Below are 22,759 nucleotides of genomic sequence, written 5' to 3' on the forward strand. Positions count from 1 at the left end.
TACACTCTGAAGAGTTTTGATCAGAAATGGATGCTGTATTTTGTCAAATGCTTTCTCTGCATGTAATGAGAGGATCATATGGTTCTTGGTTTTTCTCTTGCTGATATGATGAATCACATTGATTGTTTTACGGGTGTTGAACCAGCCTTGTGTCCCAGGGATAAATCCTACTTGGTCATGGTGAATAATTTTCTTAATGTATTGTTGGATCCTATTGGCCAGTATCTTGTTGAGAATTTTTGCATCCATGTTCATCAGGGATATTGGTCTGTAATTCTCCTTTTTGGTGGGGTCTTTGTCTGGTTTTGGAATTAAGATGATGCTGGCCTCATAGAACGAATTTGGAAGTACTCCATCTCTTTCTATCTTTCCAAACAGCTTTAGGAGAATAGGTATGGTTTCTTCTTTAAAGGTTTGATAGAATTCCCCTGGGAAGTCATCTGGCCCTGGACTCTTGTGTCTTAGGAGGTTTTTGATGACTGCTTCAATTTCCTTCCTGGTTATTGGCCTGTTCAGGTTTTCTATTTCTTCCTGTTCCAGTTTTGGTAGTTTGTGGCTTTCCAGGAATGCGTCCATTTCTTCTAGATTGCCTAATTTATTGGCGTATAGCTGTTCATAATATGTTTTTAAAATCGTTTGTATTTCCTCGGTGTTGGTAGTGATCTCTCCTTTCTCATTTATGATTTTATTAATTTGAGTCTTCTCTCTCTTCTTTTTAATAAGGCTGGCTAATGGTTTATCTATCTTATTAATTCTTTCAAAGAACCAACTCCTGGTTCTGTTGATCTGTTCCACAGTTCTTCTGGTCTCGATTTCGTTAAGTTCTGCTCGAATCTTTATTAACTCTCTTCTTCTCCTGGGTGTAGGATCTATTTGCTGTTTTTTCTCTAGCTCCTTTATGTGTAAGGTTAGCTTTTGTATTTGAGTTCTTTCCAGTTTTTGAATGGATGCTTGTATTGCGATGTATTTCCCCCTTAGGACTGCTTTTGCTGCATCCCAAAGATTTTGAACGGTTGTATCTTCATTCTCATTAGTTTCCATGAATCTTTTTAATTCTTCCTTAATTTCCTGGTTGACCCTTTCATCTTTTATTTTATTTTATTTTTTTCCTTTCATCTTTTAGCAGGATGGTCCTTAACCTCCACGTGTTTGAGGTCCTTCCAAACTTCTTGTGATTTAGTTCTAATTTCAAGGCATTATGGTCTGAGAATATGCAGGGGACGATCCCAATCTTTTGGTATCAGTTCAGACCCGATTTGTGACCCAGTATGTGGTCTATTCTGGAGAAAGTTCCGTGTGCACTTGAGAAGAATGTGTATTCAGTTGAGTTTGGATGTAAAGTTCTGTAGATATCTGTGAAATCCATCTGGTCCAGTGTATCATTTAAAGCTCTCGTTTCTTTGGAGTTGTTGTGCTTAAAAGACCTATCGAGTATAGAAAGAGCTAGATTGAAGTCACCAAGTATAAGTGTATTGTTATCTAAGTATTTCTTTTCTTTGGTTATTAATTGATTTATATATTTGGCAGCTCCCACATTCGGGGCATATATATTGAGGATTGTTAAGTCCTCTTGTTGGATAGATCCTTTAAGTATGAGATAGTGTCCCTCTTCATCTCTCACTACAGTCTTCGGGGTAAATTTTAGTTTATCTGATATAAGGATTGCTACCCCTGCTTTCTTTTGAGGACCATTCGAATGGTAAATGGTTCTCCAACCTTTTATTTTCAGGCTGTAGGTGTCCTTCTGTCTAAAATGAGTCTCTTGTAGACAGCAAATAGATGGGTCCTGCTTTTTTATCCAGTCTGAAACCCTGCGCCTTTTGATGGGGTCATTAAGCCCGTTCACGTTCAGAGTTACTATTGAGAGATATGAGTTTAGTGTCATCATGATATCTATTCAGTCCTTGTTTTTATGGATTGTTCCACTGAACTTCTTCTTAAAGGGGAATTTTAAGAGTCCCCCTTGGGATCCCTGGGTGGCGCAGTGGTTTAGCGCCTGCCTTAGGCCCAGGGCGCGATCCTGGAGACCCGGGATCGAATCCCACGTCAGGCTCCCGGTGCATGGAGCCTGCTTCTCCCTCTGCCTGTGTCTCTGCCTCTCTCTCTCTCTCTCTGTGACTATCATAAATAAATAAAAATTAAAAAAAAATTTTTAAGAGTCCCCCTTAATATTTCTTGCAGAGTTGGTTTGGAGGTCACATATTCTTTCAGTTCCTGCCTGTCTTGGAAGCTCTTCTCTCTCCTTCCATTTTAAATGAGAGCCTTGCTGGATAAAGTATTCTTGGTTGCATGTTCTTCTCATTTAGGACCCTGAATATATCTTGCCAGACTTTTCTGGCCTGCCAGGTCTCTGTGGAGAGGTCTGCTGTTACCCTAATACTCCTCCCCATAAAAGTCAGGGATTTCTTGTCTCTTGCTGCTTTAAGGATCTTCTCTTTATCTTTGGAATTTGCAAGCTTCACTATTAAATGTCGAGGTGTTGAACGGTTTTTATTGATTTTAGGGGGGGATCTCTCTATTTCCTGGATCTGAATGCCTGTTTCCCTTCCCAGATTAGGAAAATTTTCAGTTAGAATTTGTTCAAATACATATTCTGGCCCTCTGTCCCTTTCAGCGCCCTCGGGAACACCAATTAAACGTAGGTTTTTCTTCCTCAGGCTGTCGTTTATTTCCCTTAATCTATTTTCATGGTCTTTTAATTGTTTGTCTCTTTTTTCCTCAGTTTCCCTCTTTGCCATCAACTTGTCTTCTATGTCACTCACTCGTTCTTCCACCTCGTTAACCCTCGTCGTTAGGACTTCTAGTTTGGATTGCATCTCATTCAATTGATTTTTAATTTCTGCCTGATTAGCTCTAAATTCTGCAGTCATGAAGTCTCTTGAGTCCTTTATGCTTTTTTTCTAGAGCCACCAGTAGCTGTATAATAGTGCTTCTGAATTGGCTTTCTGACATTGAATTGTAATCCAGATTCTGTAGCTCTGTGGGAGAGAGGACTGTTTCTGATTCTTTCTTTTGAGGTGAGGTTTTCCTTCTAGTCATTTTGCTCAGTGCAGAGTGGCCAAAAAGCAAGTTGTATTGGGAAAAGGAGAAAAAGAGAGGAGAGAAAGAAGGAAAGAAAAGAGAAAGAGAAAAAAAAGGAAGAAAAAAAAGAAGAAAAAGAGAAAGAAAAAGAAAGAAAGGGGAAAAAAGGGTGGGAGAAGCAAACAAATCAAAAAGCAAAACAAAACAAACAAACAAAAAAAACCCACCGGGGAGTATCTTCTGATTCTGTGTACTTTAAGTCCCTTGGCTTCTCCTGGAAGTTGTCCGTCTAGCTGGTCTTCTGGGGGAGGGGCCTGCTGTGCTGATTTTCAGGTGTTAGCACTTGGGGGAGCTGCTGTGCCCCTGCCTGGTGCAGGGCTCAGTGGGGGTTGTTTACCCCGTGAGGCCGCAGGAGGAACAGCCCTAGTGGCGGGGCCAGCTCTGGAGCCCTGGAGTCAGCCCCCGCAGTAACTCCGGAGCTCTCGGTCTGCAGGGCCTGGAGGCTCCGGGGCGGGGCCGCTGATCTGCTCAGCTCGGGGCAGGAGCGTCCTTGCTGTCCTGGGCCCTCCCGGCCTCTGCCTGTCCGGGGGGAGGCCGGATCCTGGGCTGTGTCCCGGCGCCCTGTGCTCCGGAGCCTGCGCTGTTGGATTCGCGCTCCCGGGCCGCGCAGCCCCCTCCGCGGAGCCGCTGCCCGAGCCCCTCCTGGCTGCTCCGGGTCCCACCGGGTCCCCCGTGCGCGCTGCAGCCCTTAGGGAGCTCGGCGCACTCTCCTGGGCGCGCAGTTGCTGTTACTGTCCCGGGGAGCCCGAGGGCATCCCCGCCCTCCTGGGTCCTGCTCCACCTCCCTGCGAGCCCCTTTCCGCCCGGGAAGGTCGGTGCAGCTCCTGCTCCTCCGGGACGGGGCTCTCCTGTCCTGGGGACCCTCGCCCCGGCCTCAGCCCGGCTCCTCGCGGGCCCCTCCCCCTTGGAGGCCTTTGTTTCTTTATTTCTTTTTTCCCCGTCTTCCTACCTTGATAGAAGCGCGAACTCTTCTCACTGTAGCATTCCAGGTGTTCTCTCTTTAAATCTCAGGCCGAATTCATAGATTTTCAGGATAATTTGAAGGTTTTCTAGGTAATTTGGTGGGGACAGGTGATTTGGGGACCCTACTCTCCCGCCATCTTGCCCCTCCCCCAGACACACATTTTAAAGCTAAAAACCCCACCACAGAGTTGCAAAAACACATTTCTTCTGTAATGACCTGACCTGACCTATTTCAGCATCCAGGCTTCTACAGCCACCCTCACCTGCCAGCCATTCTGCTGCTTCCTCTTGATTCCTGTAGGCCCCCTTAGAGCTCTGTAGCCAGTGAGCACCTACCCATGTGATGACGTACTTCTCCCTGCAACCGCTGGGATTTCTCAGATAAGGGACACCTTATCTGAGGATTTCTCACCCGCTCTGTTCATCCTAAGCACCTTTGCATATCGAGTGCCACTGTGCATATAGTAGGTAGGTGCTCAGTACATCTTGGTCATCAAATAGGGAGAACTTGTTCCTTTAAGTTTCCACTCTGTCGCCTGATGACTCCTCAGAGCCCCCACTAATAATCTAGTTCAAAAAAGACATGAATCCTCAACTCCCGACTACCACTGTAGTATTTCGTACTGTATAGATGTGTCAATATCTGCACACAGTTATAGTGCTTTTATGTTTAGATATATGTATATGTATAAGAGTATACAAAAGTCCCAGTACAGCATGGACTTTTAGTAGAGTCATCTCTATGTAAGATTTTTTTAATCTGCAAAGTACAACCAGGAAGCATTTCAATAGCTTATATGCAAGGATCAATCAGTATCTGGATGTAAGTTGGTCGGTGTCTGACATTCACTAGAAGGAATAAAGTCTAGGGAAAATGCCTGCCCATGGTCATCCGTATGGTTCAATTTCATGAATGTGGTTTTTCTGGTTGACCTAATAAGTTAATTCTTCATGCCAGAAACGCTGTTATGTCTCTTAAGAATAGAGGTAAAGAAGGATTTCTTATATTTAGTTTATGTCAAACACCAAGACGTGCCTTGGGCTTTTGGAGTACACTGGACCATCTGTGTGTGCAGTAGAGCTGGTGTGTTTAAATCTTGTTCTCTGCCCTCTCTGGTATCTGTATATGTGAAAACTCAGTCTTCTTTGTTTAGAAATTATCCTGTTGTCTTGATCTGTAATACTTCTCTTAAATCTGTCCTGCCTGGAATTTTTTTTTAATTGCTAACAATTAATTGCCTCTCGTCGATACTTTTTTCTTAAGGTGAGAGTTTCATCTAAGTTTTATGGGCCATTTCAGAATTTAAAAGTGCACCCTCTGGAATGATAAACCCAGAACCTCTCTTCAAAACATTGTTGGCTCTGCTTATCGTATGTTTGTGGGTCATTTGCATTAAAATTTCTTCTTTGTGGTCCAACACACAATGGATATTCAGGATTATATTATATTTTGCTTTTATATAGCAGAACTTTAGGTGACCCTGTGCTAAGCTCTTGTGCCCCATTTCTTTCAGTGGGTGATTATTTTATCCAGAATATAGTAAGGTTCAGCTAACCTCAAAGATGAGAAACAGAACCACTATGGTTGAAATTTCAAGTGAACATTGAGAAAATGAAATCTCTTTCAAGCCACAGATGTCAGATTGCTCGACGCAGCCCTCACTGCCCCTAAGTTTATCACTACTTTGCTCTGTGAGGCAACTAATTCATTCATCCTCTCAATATGAAAAGCCTAAATTCTCCAAATGCCATTAAATCATAAGGCCAAAAGGAATTCTGAAAGAACAGAGTCCATCCCTTATCCTATTAAAACCATCCTACCAGGATGAGAACTTGTCCAACTGCTACAACATCGGGGAGAGGAGAGAGAATCCCAAAAGAGAGAGTCCACACCCTTTCTGAGGATTTCCAGTGCCTACCATGTCCTCTCCCTCCTCAAAACTTTGTCCCATGTCTCCATATCTGAAATTCCACTCGCTGCAGCTTAAATACACAATTAAGAGATAATAAATGGTTTCTCTGAGCTGAATTTTTTCTAAACATTAAGATTTTTGAAGGCTAAGATTATAAAATTTATAGACACCAACAAGAGACCATTGGAAAAAAAATTTTTTAATTTTGTAACAGCCCTCCACCTCCAGGCAAGTCGAGAGGGATGTTAGGGAAACTAGATTGGCATCCTGAGATGCAACTGCAAGTCCACTTCTGCCACTGACCAGCGCTCTGGCCAGTCGGGGCATTTCACCACACTTGTCCCTTATCTGTGCTCTCATAAACACCCTGCCTTCTTACTGAATTGTCATTTTTATATGTCTGTGAGAATAAGAAAAGGTTATGGAGTATATTGCAAACTGTAAATGTTCTTTTGAAATGAAAGGTTTTCTGGCATTTCCTTGTTTAAGCTCTCCACCACCCACCCTAATGAGGCTTATCTTGCTACTTTTCCTTCAGTTAACACATATCTACCACAGGTCCTGTGATTATCCTTTACGTGTCTCATTCTACAATTACAGTTTTGCTTCTCAACTTTTGTGCTTTGTGTTCTTTGTCCTTTTTAGATGCCAAACCCGAACGTGACATTCTTATCAGCTGTGCCTAAAAAATGATAATATTTATAGTTCTCTTGTTAGCTCCCTACTTTATAACTAGCTCAGCATTGCAGACTTGTTGAGATTGTGGTCCACTGTGACCCCTGAAGCCCCTCCTACTGTGTATGCCCAGCCACCCATCTCCCTGTGCTTTATATATTAGTGTGCCTTGTACTCATGAAATAACTCCTGTTACTTGTTTTTATTCTAGTTAACATACAGGGCAATAATTGGTTTCAGGAGTAGAATTCAGTGATTCACCCCTTATAGGACGCAGTGCTCACCATATAAATATCTCATGTTGTAGATGAACAGCTTTCTTTACCACAATTACTTGGATGTCCCCTTTGCCAGCTACATCATTCCGTACTTGTTTCTCCCTGATCCTTTAGAATTAGTGTCTCCTGAAGCCCAGTATTGGACAGAATCGGCTAGTGTTAAAAATAGTAGGAGCAGGAGTCCTCCTCAATCTCATATCCTCCACATTATTTGTCACCCGAAGGCTTATTTGTTATTTGTCCAAGTAATCACAGGAAACCCAGTCGGCTCCCCTTCCCTTGGTGTTAAGCCAGCACTCAGCCTTTGCGCATATTTTGTCGTAGTCATTAGGTGACTAATTGCTGGTCTCCCCTTCCTGAAAAGATCATCCTTCGCAGACTGAGGCAGTCTAAAATCTGGCCCTCTGTGTCACGTCTGGATAGTAGACAACCACGTGTTTCCTTCGGCAGCACAGTGTGGCCGATGTGTTCCGCAGGGGCGGTGGTCTCAACGACAGTGCAGAAATGCAGGACAGCTTCCCAGGCCCTCAGCGCTTGGGCACTTGGGCCTTTGTCTCCTGACACTCAGGCTGCTCCATCCTCTGCAAGGTCGACAAACAGATGTAACTCCCACTTTGTGACGTGGTACCTGCCGTGACCAGCAGATTGATCATCCAACAACCTCTCCTATAAAGTTTTACCACAGCGGGGAATGTAAAATAACCAGGTTGCAGTGCATTTGGTTCATGGTTTCGTTGGATTGAGACTAGAAGTTTGGACAGACTGTCCTACATGTTGAGTAACACTGTCGCCTCTTTTCTCTTTGTATGACATACCCTGTGTGCCCCTGTGCATGCAACTCTCTTCCATTTCAAAATTTATGTCCTGAAATGACCAAATAAATCAAAGCTTGGTCCCTTTTTAGGAAAGGGGGAATGCCCTGTAGTTTATATAAAAAATAAAGTTAGTGGCTTCTTCGTGTGGCATCCAGGAGCACTCTGACCAAATTGTGAGTGGCTCCTGTTTGGCCATACAGTTAAACTCACTCTTGATACCATGAGAAAAGTAGCGGGTATTGTGTTTGTCATGTCCTAACGTACTGATTACTTTTCTCATTTTGTTACATATTACTCACTCATTACATCCTTACCCAAGTCCCGTGGAGAGATCTCATTTGCCATGGGTAAAAGCAGATTGCAGCATATTGAATTAACTTGAAATCTCCAGGATAACGAAACAACCCAGCCACACAGTTCCTCTGTAAAAGTGAGCTGATGGCTTTGTTTTAGTTGTTCTGTAATTAAAGGCACCTCGCAGATTCCCAGGGGCAACATGCACCTGCACGGCCCGCTAGGTGGTCCAAGGCCAGCAGGTTAGTCAGCTTCAAGGAGCCCCACCAACATCAGGGCCTGGGGACGAGGCTACAAAAGAAGGAGACCCCCCATTTTAGAGTGGGAGGAGATGAGAGGCCAACACAGTAGTCCTTAAAACTCTAGGGACATAGGAATCCTTTGGGAGTTCGTTAAACTACAGCTCTCTGGGGCCCTCGAAGATCTGCCACAAGCCAAGGAGTCCTCATTTATATAGATTCTTGCAGGTGGCCGCAGGAACACTGCTCTGTGGCTTCACCTTCTTGATCTTGAAGATATGAAGTTAGATTTTTGATGAAGTCATAACAGTATGAATAATTCAGCTGATTCCAGCAGTTCTCAATCGGTGTGCACGCTTGGGGGAGAGTTGGCAAAAATACATATAACCCAGGCACCACCCCGACTCTATCAGATTAAAATCTCTGGGATTAAGGCCCAAGAATGTGCGCTTTGAAAGCTCCCAGGTGAACCTCCCGTGCCTACTTGGAATTAGAGGCCAAGTGAACCAAAGTACTCACCTTACTTCATGCTGCGAGTTGTATACATTAAAGGAAGGACTGCCTATGAGTTATTCATTTGTTTTTGCTTTTACCTTTGTTCCCAAATCTAATCAATCGTTAAGTAGGGCTGTCTTGATTATAACCATTAGTGAATACGAGTGTGCTTTTATTTCACACTTGGGAGCTAGTGCCAGCCATCATGTTCACAGATAAAACCAATAATTGGGTCTGTGGCCTTATTTAAGCAATTATCCTTTTAAGAATACACTTGTAAACAGAAGCATAATCTGTAGATTGGATTATTTCTTTCAATAAAAATAAATCGACACCCAGTTTTAAATACAGCCTGAGTAAAACACACTGGTTTCATGCATAAATCTCTCATACATTTCAAATGAATAGCTAATTTATTTGACAGTTTCTTTCATCACATATTGAATGCCTACAATGGCCAGCGACTGTGGTGGGCATGGAGAATATAGCAGTGAAAGAGAAAAAGTTCAGCCCTTGTGGGGGTTACATTTAAGTGGGGGAGACAGACTCTCGACAAGATAGAGGAGTAAAAGCACACTCCATACATGCTAAAGAGATACCCTTTGCCCAACAACTATTTCATTGGCAGTCTACTGTATTCTGACATTGTTAGATACACAAAATAAAAATTCTGCCTTCAAAGACTTATAATCTCGTACAAAAATTTACTGAATGCCCCTCAGGGAAATGATACTAATTAAATTCACACAGGAAGCAAAGATCTCTGAAAACTGTATATGCTCTATATATTGCTCTCTCTCTCTCTGATGTTTCCAAGCCTTTTCTGTAACTTCCCCTTTTCAGGCAGGCTGGACATTATGGCTAAAACCAGCATAGCTGTTTTGTAAAACATGGAGAAATGATTTTTTTTTGTTTTTTTTTTTTTATTGTTTTTAAGGAGAAGTGATTTATAAATTAATTGGACTATGCAATTTGCTTTTCTTCTCATGCTAATTATTCCTGTTTTGACCAAACATTTCATCTTTGAAAGCCCCAGGGTTTTGAATGCTCATGCTATCATATCAAGATTCTTGCTGCAGAGAAATGGAAACAGTGGGCATTTCAAATGCACATCTGGTATGGTGGTTTTCAGGTTATGAGTTAAGGACCACAGCATCAGCTGGGAACAAGTCAGAAGTGCAGATTCCCATGTGCCTGCCAACCTACTCCATCAGAATCCCTGGGGTAGGGTCCTGCAGTCTGTATTTTAACATGCCCAAAATGTGAGCACTAGCTCTAGTAATGCAAAAGCACTTGCATTCACTGGTGGACGCTAATCAAGGCAGGTAGAACAAGCAGGTACATGATTATCCAAGACCAGAGGTGTGCATGTTAGGCCCCAATTTGTTGTTTTTCACTTTATGGGAGTCTGCTTCAGACCAGGACTACGGAGGAGGCTTGAGACACCCCGACATCTGTGTTATATGTGTGCATGAGGCTAGGTATAGTCAGGTGGGGAAAGTGCAAACCTGAGATAAGCTCTTGTTCCTAAGTAAGCAGTAAACAGCCACCTGCCTGTCCTCTTGTGGCAAATGACCTGAAGGCTACTGCATGCTTACCACTTAGGAAGCTCCTTTTGATGCTCCTGGAGTTACAACGTGTTGCTGATAACCTGTGTCTCTGGTACTGCTCCTCGTACTACTACTGTCCTTACATCCCTCCACTTCATTTTTCCTTCTGGTTCATCTTGCACTTTTTGTCTGTTTTCCATAACAGACCTACTATTATTTTGTTCTTGTTGATTTAACGTATGGCATTTGTGGAAGAGTTCTGCATTCCTTTTCTTCATTTTAAAAGCAAACAAATGGGATATTTGTTATCAAGAGGTAAAAACTAAATGAGATTGCATGGCTTTTAAATTTATGTTGCCCTTTGAGGGGTTGTGAGGATTTTGTTTTTTCTTTCCCTTCCTCTCTAGCTACAAAAATCTCTGGGAAAAAAGGAAACTGTTGGAGCAATCAGAATATGGCTAGTCGTTTCTTCTTATCATATTTTGTGTGTGTGTGAAGTTTGAGCCCGGTACCTCCTCCTAGTTACAAAAATAAAGGAAATGTTTATATCTGATCTGCAGCAATAAGGCTCAGTTATGTGAAGAACCTTCCAGATCACCTTCGTTCTGTGCCCTGTTCCCTTGTTCCATCCTTTGCCCCATCCCCTCAACCTGTGACAGAGCCTCATGGACTGATAGGGCCTTCTTCACCTTTCAGGTCCTCTACTTTTGATTTATTTTTTGTAGGTGTGTTCTCGTTGAAGTATAACACACATACAGAAAGAGGTTCGAGTCATACCTGTGCATCAGCATGAATTTTCACAAAGTGAACATACCCACGTAATCACCATTCAAATCAAGAACTGGAACATAGCCGACATCCAGACACCCCTCCTCTCACTTGCCTTTCCTGGTCATTCCCACCTCCTTCCCAAGATAAACACAATCTTGAACCCTAAAATCACACACGCATTTTGCCTATTTTTGGCTTTATATAAATGGAATTGTACCATATGTTTTATTCTGTGTCTGGTGTCTTTAAGTCCGCATTATGTTGGTGAGATTCATCCGTGTGTTGTAGGTAGTAGCATTAGTTTATTTTCATTGCTGTGTTATATTTACATTGTGAGAACATACCACAACTCGTGTATCCATTCTACTGTTGAACATGTGGAGTGTTTCCAGTTTTGGGGGTATTACAGATTCTTGTGTATGTCCTTTGATACATATATGTGTGCATTTCTGATGAGTATAAACCTAGGAGTAGTGTTGCTATGTCCTACGATACGCATACATTCAACTTTAGCAGAGAATGTGAACCAGTGTGTCACAACCAGACTGTGACAAGTAGCACTCGCATCAGTAGAGTGTGAGAGTTCTGGTTGCTTCACACCCTTTCTAGCACTGGATGTTACAAGTCTTTTTAATTTTAGCCATTCTGATTGGGGTGTCCTGGTTCTTCTTTTAGCTGCAATTTGCATTTTCCTAATAACTGATGATGTTAAGCACTAGTTTATTGGACTTTTAGATATCCTCATTTGGGAAATTCCCTTTCATCTTTGCTTATTTTTCCTATTAGGTTGTCTGCCTTGTTGATTTTTAGGAATCTGTTCTGGATAGGAGCCCACTGTTGGGTACATGGTTTACATCTATTCTTCTCCATGTCTTCTGAGGAATAGAAGTTCTTACTTTCAGTGGGGTTCAATCCTTTCCTTTATGATCCTATTAAAGAAACCTCTGCCTCTATCATAAAGATGTTCTCATGGGATGGCCCAGAATCTTTAGATCTGCATATAAATATGTAAGCCAACTGGAATTGATTTTTCGGTAAGGTTGTAGGTGGGGGTTCAAGACTGACTCTCATCTGTGTGTGTTCTCTCAGCACCACTACGATTTGGGTAGTTTTTGATTTTTGTTTTGTTCATTCACTTTTTTTCCCTAATAAAAAATTGTTTTTATTTTAGAATAGTTTTTGATTTGCAGAAAAGTTACAAGGCAGTACAGAGAGTTCCCACGTACCCCTCACCCGTTGTCTATGGTACATTTGTCGTGACTAAGTAAAATCCATACTTTATTCCGATCAGGACCATTGGTTTTTGACAAAAAATGTGTTGCTGGCAAATGCCATGAGACCACATGCTGGTAACTAAACCTTCAGGGACAAAGTCCCCTGTCGTAGGAGCCAGTGTCTCTGGTCTCAGCCTAAACTGGAGAACTGAGCGGGGCTCACGTGTGGACTCGGATCCTGTGAGGTCATGGGGAGGGACGTGTGGAAATTCTACCACTGAAGGGCCTCCAGCGTCGTGGACCACCTGAACTCTCAGCCCCAGGCCTAAAACTCCTGAGTTGTAATGTGTGATGAGTAGCCTTCTCCTTGAGTCCCTTAGACTTTAATTTTGTAATCTTGAAGCAAAGTTTAAAATGCATTGATGATGAACAGCTTTGTACTTTAATATTTAGTCAGCGTGCTGCACATTTCATCCCCGGGACTCCTCTTCTATGTGGACGTTTGTAGCTTTTGGCCCAGTTCCTCCATCCTCCACCCTCCACGTCCCTCCCCCAATACTCCTCTCCCCACCAGTGGCAACCACCAGTCTAATCTCAGTATCTGTGAGTTCAGTTTATTTTTAGATGGCATACAGAAGTGACATTATACAGTATTTGATTTATTTCAGTTAGCATAATGTCCTCCAGGTCCATGTATATTGTTGCAAGTGGCAGAATTTGCATTTGCTTTTTTTATTGGCTGCATAATAGTTTATTGTATATGTATACCACATTTTCTTTATTCATTTATCCACACTCAGGTTGTTTCCACAGCTTGGCTATTGTAAATAATGCTGCAGTGAACATGGAGGGGAGTGTAGATAATTTCAGATTAGTATTTTCACTTTCTTTAGATCAATACCCAGAAGTGGAATTTCTGGATCATATGGTAGTTCTATTTTTAATTTTTTGAGGAACCTTCGTATTGTTTTCCACTGTGGCTACACCAATTTACATTCCTGCCAATGGTACAGAAGGGCTCCCTTTTTGCCACATCCTTGTGAACACCTGTTATCTCTTGTCTTTTTGATAACAACCATTCTGACAGGTGTGAGTGATAATTCATTGTGTTTTAGATTTGCATTTCCCAGATAATTAGTGAGGTTGAGCATCATTTCATGTACCCATTAGCCATCTATATATCTTCTTTGGAAAAATATTTATTCAGTTTCTATGGCCAATTTTTAGTCTGATTTTTTTTTCTATTGAAATTTTTTTCTATTGAGTTATAGGAGTTCTTTAAATATTTTGGATTTTGTGCCCTTATCAGGTATACGATTTATAAGTATTTTCTCTCATTCACTAGGTTGCCTTTCATTTTATTGATGGTTTCCTTTGCTGGACAGCTCCTTAATTTGAGGTAGTCCTCAAATTATTTTTGCTTTTGTTGCCTTGCTATTAGGGTCAAGTCCAGAAATATCATTGCCAAGATTGATGTCAAGGACCTTACCCCCTGTGATTTCCTCTAGGAGTTTTATGGTTTCAGGTCTTATGTTCAAGTCTTTAATCCATTTTGAGTTGTTTTTTGCATATGGTGTAGGATAGTGGCCCATTTTCATTCTATTGAACAGCTTTTTAGAGAATCCTTCTTCATGCCAGACACCATGACGAAGGAGACGTCCGTGGGCCCCTTTGGCCTTGGATGTGGGTGTTTGGAGAACTGTATGCTGATCCAGCTCTGACCTGCGGAGCCATCATCATGACCCTTAGTTCCGAGGAAGGCAAGGCAGACAGCCACTGAGACTGCCAGACATTTTATTGCCAATTCTCCTGTTCCTGTCTCTTCTAGACCACCGTAACAAACTCTGGTGTGCCAGCATGTTTCAGAGCGTCCCTGACAGTCCCAGCTATTTTTACCTTTTAATTTAAAGTGCAGACGAAGCCCCAGTGACCATGTTTCATTTTTACAGCAGACATTTAAATTATTGCGAGAAAACAAGAAAGACTAGTCAGCCCATGCCATTAATATTTTATGAAATAGTCATTGTTCTTTAACCTGGCCATAACCCCTGTCCTGGACGACACTTTTACAGCCATCGTGCTGACCCCGGGGATGCACACATGCACACTGGGGTTCTTCTTTGTCATGCTTCTCCTCAGTACCATGAGCTCCCGACACTCTGCCAGCCCGGTGGTCTTCACCAGTGCCAGAAGTTCCCCTAAAGAAGAGCTTCATCCTGCCACATCACAGCTCGCACCTTCCTTCCCCTCCTCCTCCTCCTCCTCCTCTTCGTCTGGCCCTAGGACCTTCTACCCTCGCCAGGGCGCGACCAGCAAGTACCTGATTGGGTGGAAAAAACCCGAAGGAACCATAAACTCCGTGGGATTTATGGACACGAGAAAGTAAGAATTCTTTTGCTTCTCTTGCTGGGTGGTTTGCTTTTATTTTTTTTTTTTTAATTTTTATTTATTTATGATAGTCACAGAGAGAGAGAGAGAGAGGCAGAGACATAGGCAGAGGAAGAAGCAGGCAGGCTCCATGCACCGGAAGCCCGATGTGGGATTCGATCCCGGGTCTCCAGGATCGCACCCTGGGCCAAAGGCAGGCGCCAAACCGCTGTGCCACCCAGGGATCCCTGGTTTGCTTTTAATGTGACAGAGAACAGAAAAGGTTGAGGCAGTTTCCTACCCCAGAGGAGTCCAGCTGGGGTTTGGTAGGGAGAGAGGCTTTTTCTTCCCGTTATTTCTCTGCTTCATTCCTTAATAAGTTGTGTGGCAAAACATTGATTTGAGAATCTCGGATCTCATAGGAAAGATTATGTCTGAAGAACAGACCTCAGAATAATTGACCCTCAGGCCCAAAGACAACACGCTCCCTTGGATGTTATTAATCACAGCCTTCCCATGTAATTGGTAACTCAGGAGCCACCAGAGGGAGTGCTAGAAAGTGACTGCCGTGAATATAAAGAACTTTTTGACAAAATAGTACAGAGAAAAGCAAAACTACCTCTAAATGATTCATTCAATTATGTTGTTGGTGTTTGTACAAAATTTACATTTGGGATTCATAGCCTGTGGTCTTACTAATAAGTCTGGCTAATTTTGGCTTAGTGGAGCTAATAGTTTCCTGTAGAAGGACAATTTATCAATCAGCTTTTTTATTTTGTGTTTCCCATCAGTTGTGTCTCTTTCACAAGCATTTATATGAGCAGATCGGCCTTTGTCCTCCTTTGGTATTTCCCCCCTGACTTACAGCCTCAAGGTGCATCGTGCCCTTATGTCACCTGTGTCTGTTGGTCTCTCCCATCTCTTCCCTTCCTTTCAAGGCGCCATCAGAGTGACGGCAACGAGATAGCGCACACGAGGCTGCGCGCCTCGACCAGGGACCTCCGGGCGTCCCCCAAGCCGGCCTCCAAGTCCACCATCGAGGAGGACCTCAAGAAACTCATTGACCTGGAAAGCCCCACCCCCGAATCCCAGAAGAACTTTAAGGTACATGCGAGGCAGAGCCCAGCGCGTTCGGGAGGCCAGACGGGGTGGAGCTGCTCACCGCAGCGGTGCCCTCCGGCTCCGGGAGGTGTAGGCTCCGGGCTCCTGCCACCGCCTGCTCCCCAAAGTTAGCTCAGTGTTTTCCAAGTGTTCTGTCCCCGCTCTCACACCTTAGGCCAGCTTTATATCTGCCTGTCCCTGCCGCCAGTCTTGTATCTTCTTCAGTGTACCCTGCTCCACTGCATGAGCCACGCTTTTTCACAGACGTTAACTCGATGACATTGCTTCTGAGAACTTTGCAGAGGCACCCGTGGTTCCCTCATCAGAAAGTTTTCTGTAAATGCTTTAGTGCCTTCTATCTGAAGGGTCCCTCCCAGTACCAGGAGCCCCCAATTCACCTCCTGCACTGAGGCCCCGCCTCTGCCCCCTGAGCCCCGCTGGGCGAGCCTACCAGCTGTGCACCACATCCTGTTCAGTCTCTCGGGAAATAGCCCGATGGACACCCACTCTCTTCACCCTTCATCCCCAAAAGCCACCTCTTCAGCCCAGAAAACTAGGTCTACATACTTATCTTCAGAACTTTCTAGACTCTTAACTTCACAGAACCTTCTCTCCACTTGCCTCATGGAATTTCAGACTAGAAGTGTCTTCTTTAAACCGAGCCTCCCTCCCCATCGAGCACATATTCAGGGTTTACGTTTGTGTGTCAGTGGCCAGAACTTTGCAAGACCCTGTGGAAGAATTTGTTTTTCCCACCTCAGCTCAGAGGACCCCTGAAGCTGGTACTTTTAAGGCTCTTCGCTTTCTTGTCCTGAAAGTGTCCAGTCTTGCCCTCCCGGGGCTCTGAACTGGTGTTTGTTGGGTGGGGCCCAAAGGTACTGCGCTCTGAGCACAAGGCTTCTACATGCAGTGTGTTGTGTAGCCCTAGGAGAAGGGACTCTACCCCCAGGAAGGTCAGGGCAGCAAACTTGGACATGTTCTCTTGTCCAGGCTCTTAGTTGAACGACTGGGTAGTCTGTTTAAAGTTACTAAAGAGTGTAATTTAAGAAGAACTCTGGCATTTGATTGAAAAGGTAAGCTGAAGTATTTCCCTCACTGCTTGCTGTCCTCAAACTGGAATCAGAATGCAGGGGGCAAACCTAGTGGGATGAGCTGTGTGCCCTTGTCCATTCCCATTCACGCTTTCTCATCACCACTCTGGTGTGTATGTGCATGCCTTCCTCAAGGGTCAGATAGACACCCTAACCTTGAAAGATCAGCATTTACAGAAATTATATGTACTCCAAAAGCCATTCTGGGGTTCTGCTGAGAAACAAAAGGTTTATTAACATAAACATTAACATCATAAATCATTTTAAAGACTTGCCATTCTTGATTTCTGTGATTTTTGTTTCCTAAGCCAGCACTTACCAGTTCTGAAGCATCATCCAGGGTATAAATGGTTTCCTTAGTAACCTCGCAAAAGATAGTCCTTGAAACTTCTCTATCCATCAGAACCCACAGAGGTGTATTAAAACGTTTAAGTACCAGTTTCAAAATAAATTTTTTTTTCAGATTTTTTTCCTTTGAGGTTAGAGGAGAATAAAACTTGCCCTGAAAGGAGTCTTCCCCCAATTCTCAGTTTTAACATTTTTGGAAAGGGGCAAACTCAGAGCTTTCATTCTTTTGATTTACTGATGCAGTGGAAATAATTGAAAGCAAATGTCTGTTTTGTCCTTATTCCAGTTCTCGGCTTTTATTTCCAAAATGAATTATTTTAATATTCCTAGTTGAAGCAGGGGTGCGCTTTCTTTATGTCATGATGGCATTACAACGAGACCCTCTGCAAAGAAAGCATTCTGCTGGCTACTCTGTTACTGGGCAAGACTGGAAAGCAGGGCCTGGAAACAAGGATGTTTTTTTCTCTAGTATCCTCCTTTCCAGCTTGGTTTCAGATGAGTTTAGCTAAGTAGCTCTGTGTGTCTTTGAGATTCTCCGTCAGAATGCCCATGGTTGTGCTGTGTCAGGAAGGCCAGCATGCCCTTGAGAATCTTCCAGGCTGTGCCTGGCTCAGGGCACTGAGCCACTGCATCAGGTGTCAGGATCCCAGCAGTGGCCAGCTTTGGGCTGTGACACTTGGAACCCATTGGCTTTCTTGGATAGCAAGTGCTTCCTATGAGTTATCATTAATATCAAATGACCGTGTCCCTCCCCGGCTTACTTGCCAGCAGAGCGAGCTATCTGCTGCAGGACATGGCAGGCTCTGCAGGGCAGGCCTGTGGCTCGGAGGTAGGTGGCTGCAGGGCCTAAGCAGTTGCCGCAGAGCTCCTGCCTCAAGGGAAACGGCGGAGCTCTCACATTCTGAGGAACCCCATCGGCAGGCAGAGAAGGGATCACCTTATCTTCCCTGAGGGCTATGTCCAGCGGCAGGTGAACAGAGCAAACTACTACTCGTGCTTTGCAGCTGGAAGTCTCAGGCAGAGACCAAAGGGAGAGGCTTCGTGCAGCTCCAGGGTTCAGGCAGAGCCGTCCTGCTTACTGCAGGTGCTTTACCCACCTCCCGGAAGCCAGGACGACTGGCCTCAGGGAGCGAAAATATCACTTCCCTAGGCCTTGTTCCTCAGCTTTGAAATAGAGACCCGGAGTAGATCAGTGACGCCCAGATGATTTTAAAATTCAGGCAACTTTTTAAATAAAATTATACACAGAAGTCCCATACGTAGAACTGAGAAAGCAGAATTTCTCTGAAGAGAGGGGTGGGTGTCCTGGATGCCTGGGCCCCTGCTGAACGTCCCTTCTCCCCAGGCAGGATGCTGGGAAGAACCCATAGAGGTGAGAACCCCCCGGCCTAATGTGTTCTCAGGTCCCTTCCAAGCCAGCTGTTGACTCCATCTTGGTTCTTGCCCAGGGCTGGCAGCACTGGGCACCACCCAGCAAGCACCCTGCATAGCAGGGACAGGGCGCTCCTGGAACTAGACCAGTGTGCCTACCTTCAAGACTGGAGTAGAAGAGGGACAGAGTGGGGGGCCACCCCAATAACTTGGGACAAGACACTTGTTAATGGGTGGAAAGCAACAAGGCCGATTGCTACCTTCTGTCTCCTACCCTGCTTCCCTTTAGCACAAGATGTTAAAACTTTTAATAAAGAATGCTGCCTAAAGGATCTCTTCAAGGTAGCAGTTCACTGCCTCGATTAAATATTTTAATATTTCCCAAAGAGGCTAAAACTAGAATTGGTGGAAAACCATCTTCCCATATAACCATCCGGGTAAGGATACTCCCTAGAAAAGGATGTCCCTTTGCTGAGCTCAGAGGTGCTAAAGAAGATCGGGAGCAGTGTTTGAATGGAGAGATCTGGGGCCTGGCCCGGTAGGCAGGAGCCTTAATGTGATAGTCCTAGAAGCTTGCAGATAGGAGAGAGTGAATCTGGCTATATTTTTTAAAATTATAATCAGCAAGCCATTTAACCTCTGTAATGCCCACCATTATCTATGAGGTGAAAAGAGAAATCACTGTTTCCATACCCAGTTCTCTGCATTTAAAGACACAGAGCATTTATCACAGCAGCTTCATCTTCCGGGCAAGCATATATGTACCTTCCACTTACTCATGAATTTTTAGAAGTGAACACAATTTTACACAGTTGGCTACATCTGGGGCTCATTTACAACATGTTTGATCGATAATTGCAGCAACTGTGCATACCACTTTGTGGGTAGCTTTGGCTTAATTAACTCTTGGGTTGAGGAACAGAAGCATGTTAGACCCAGAGCACATGAATGAGCCAGGTGTCAGTGCTGTTCTCAGGGTCCTAAATGGAGACGTGGCTGTGTCACTATCTCTCTGCCCCTTCAAAGTATCATGGAAAGTCCCACAGAGGCTTTCTGCCAGCTATGACTCAGCCCTCCTACTCACATCTTCACCTGTCCTCCACATTGTTCTCCCTGTCAAGGTGAACACTAATCTAAGGAGGAATGAATAAGTATAACTTTATTGCTAACAGACCAAATACTCTTTTGGCTCTCAGGCTGGAAATTTAAATATTGTTAATGTGTCTGTTGTTTCTCAATGCATGGGAGTCGAGCTTGCTTTCTGCAGAAGAATCTCATGTAAAATCAAATTGGTAAGCAAGGCAAAAGACAGAGATAGCAGCTATTTAGAACTTCTGCCATTTATATATAACTGTATAAATATTTGTCACTTACTAAGACGGCTTCCCTATTTTAATTTAATGAATAGAGATCCATCCTAAAAAACAATATCTGAAACTCATTAAATACACTATTAGTAGTTGATGTTTATCAAGAGGCATCTACTTACTAGAGTTAATCTGTTCTGATGATCTTTTGCTCGTTGCCCAGCAAACATGGCATCACTTGCTAGGCTTCTGGGGACACCCTCCTGGCATTGTGGCTGTTCCCCTGGGGACCACTGACAAACGCTATTGTGATCAGTCCAGTGGCTCATTTAATCCTGAGACATATTGGGCTCAGATTCGGTCAGTGGCACATGATTCAGATAAAACACCTCTTTGTCTGATTGTTATCTTGCTCTTACCACAACATGGTCCTGCTCTATCTACTTACTCTCACATCTGAATCGTGTGGCACCGACAGGCTACAGGCAGCATGTTGAGCCACAAGGATAAAGGAACTCCCACCTCTGCTCTGAAGGATGTGTAGATAGAGACTCTGGAGCCTGGAGGCTTCCTTGCCAAGCTCCAGGATTTGAAAGGAGTGTGCCCTCTAAGAGCAGTGAGTTTTGTCAGCCCGTTCCCCCCACCCCAACCCAGGACCTGGGGGTGCGGCCCAGGAGACTAACTTTGTTGTCGTGACTCTGTTTTACAGTTCCACGCACTATCTTCTCCTCAGTCCCCATTTCCTCCCACCCCCACCTCAAGACGGGCCCTGCACCGAACGCTGTCAGATGAGAGCATATACAGTGGCCAGAGGGAGCACTTCTTCACCTCCAGGGCTTCACTTCTGGACCAAGCCCTGCCCAACGACGTCCTCTTCAGTAGCACATACCCTTCTCTTCCCAAGTCTCTCCCATTGCGGAGGCCTTCTTATACCTTGGGAATGAAGTCGTTGCATGGTAAGTTAGTGTTCCCACCGCAGCCCTGCAAAGAGGCCAGTCCCCAAAGAGAATGGCCACTCCGTGTGCTGACAGAGTGGTGCCTGGAGGAGGTGTGGCCTGCCTGTTCCAATTCTCAGCTCACCAACCTCCCTCTATCAGCCTGGCACCTGTAATCCTAGACCGTGGGGTACAGGTGCTCAGCCTCACCAGACCAGAAGAGTCATCTGGGATGCTTGTTCTATTTTTTATCAAGATGTAACTAACTTACAACATTATATTAGTTTCAGATGTACAACATAATGATTCGATGTTTGTATCTGTTGTGAAATGGTCACCACAGTGTCTAGTTAATACTCGTCACCTTGCATAGTTGCAAAGTTTTTTTTTGTGATGAGAACTTTTAAGATTCATTCTTAGCACCTTCTATTAGCAATAATCGTGCCTCGGATAACCCTCATTGGCTACGATACTACCACTGCACAAAGCTCATTCTTAGCACCTTCTAAATATGTGGTAATTATTACTGTAGTCACCATGCTGTACATTACAGTAAGCCCTGTGACTTATTTGTCTTTCTTTTATTTCAATCAGCCTTGGACCCTCAAGTTCCATCCATGTTGTTGCAAGTGGGAAGATTTCATTTTTTCAGACTGAGTAATATTCCATTATATATATATATATATATGTATATATATATATATATATATCATCCATCCATCAGTAGACACTTAGGTTGTGTCCGTATCTTGGCCATTCATGCAGTGAACATGGGGATACTTTTTTTTTTCAAGAATGTTTTTGCTTTCTTCAGATAAATACCTGGAGTGGAATTTCTGGATCATATGGTAGCTCTGTTTTTGAGAAACCTCTATACTGTTTTCCACAGCGGCTACACTAATGTACATTCCCATTAACCATGCACGAGAGCTCCCTTTTCTCTACCACCAATGTTTGTGTCTTCCCTTTTGGATAATAGGTACTCTAACAAGTGTGAAGTGGTATCTCACTGTGGTTTTGATTTGCAAATCCCTGATGATTAATGATGCTGAGCAGCTATTCCATTTACCTCTGTTGGCCATCTGTATGTTTTCTTTGGAAAATGTCTATTGAGATTCTCTGCCCATTTTCTAATTGGTTTGTTTTTTGGTTATTGAGTTGTAGGAATTCTTTATATATTATGAATATTACCCCTGATCAGACCTGATTTTCAAATATTTTCTCCCAGTTCATAGGTTGCCTTTTCATTTTGTTAATGGTTGTCTTTGTTCCACAGAAATTTTTTCATTTGCGTGTAGTCTACTTGTTTGTTTTTGCCTTTGTTACCTTTGCTTTTAGTGTCAAATCCAAAAGATTATCATCAAAACTGATGTCAGAGAGCTGACTGCCTGTGTTTCTTCTGGAAGTTTCAGTTTCAGGACTTACAATCATGTCTTTTATCCATAAGAAGTTAACCTTTTTTTTTTTTTTTCCCCATAATGAGTTAACTTTTGTGGATTGGTATAAAATAGTGCTCTGGTTTCATTCTTTTACATGTGTCTGTCCCCAATTTTCCCAACACTGTTTATTAGAGACTGTCCTTTCCCTATTGTATATTCTTGGCTCCCTTGTCATAAATTAATTGACCACATATGCATATGTTCATTTCTAGGCTCTCTGTTCCATTGATGTGTCTGTTTTTATGCCAATAACGTATTGTTTTCATTACTATAGCCTTGTAATGTAGTTTGAAATCAGGAAGTGTGATACCTCTAGCTTTGTTTTTTTCCCAAGATTAGCTTCGGCTATTCAGAATCTCTTGTAATTACGATTTTAGGATTGCTTGTTCTACTTCTGTGGAAAATGTCATTAAAATTTTAGTAGGGATTGCACTGAATCTGTAGATTGCTTTGGGTAGTATGAACATTCTAACAATATTAGTTGTTTTATGAGCATGGAACATCTTTCCATT

General features: G+C 43.4%; 1 protein-coding gene and 1 non-coding gene across 21 annotated transcripts in view; one reads left to right on the forward strand and one right to left on the reverse strand.

The window, feature by feature from the left end:
• The window catches only part of SIPA1L1 (signal induced proliferation associated 1 like 1), a 375,245-nt gene that overhangs the window by 335,175 nt on the left and 17,311 nt on the right, over positions 1-22,759 (forward strand). For all 20 annotated transcript variants that reach the window (XM_038545124.1, XM_038545128.1, XM_038545132.1 and 17 more), the window contains 3 exons: positions 14,428-14,670; positions 15,594-15,759; positions 20,583-20,829. In XM_038545124.1, coding sequence (XP_038401052.1) covers positions 14,428-14,670; positions 15,594-15,759; positions 20,583-20,829 — 656 coding nt within the window. The remainder of the gene's footprint in view (positions 1-14,427; positions 14,671-15,593; positions 15,760-20,582; positions 20,830-22,759) is intronic.
• On the reverse strand, positions 21,161-21,298 carry LOC119873152. Its single transcript, XR_005363940.1, has one exon. It is a non-coding gene; the product is annotated as a U4 spliceosomal RNA (small nuclear RNA).

Source organism: Canis lupus, chromosome 8, assembly GCF_011100685.1.
Source record: "Canis lupus familiaris isolate Mischka breed German Shepherd chromosome 8, alternate assembly UU_Cfam_GSD_1.0, whole genome shotgun sequence".
NCBI classification, from domain to species: Eukaryota; Metazoa; Chordata; class Mammalia; order Carnivora; family Canidae; genus Canis; species Canis lupus.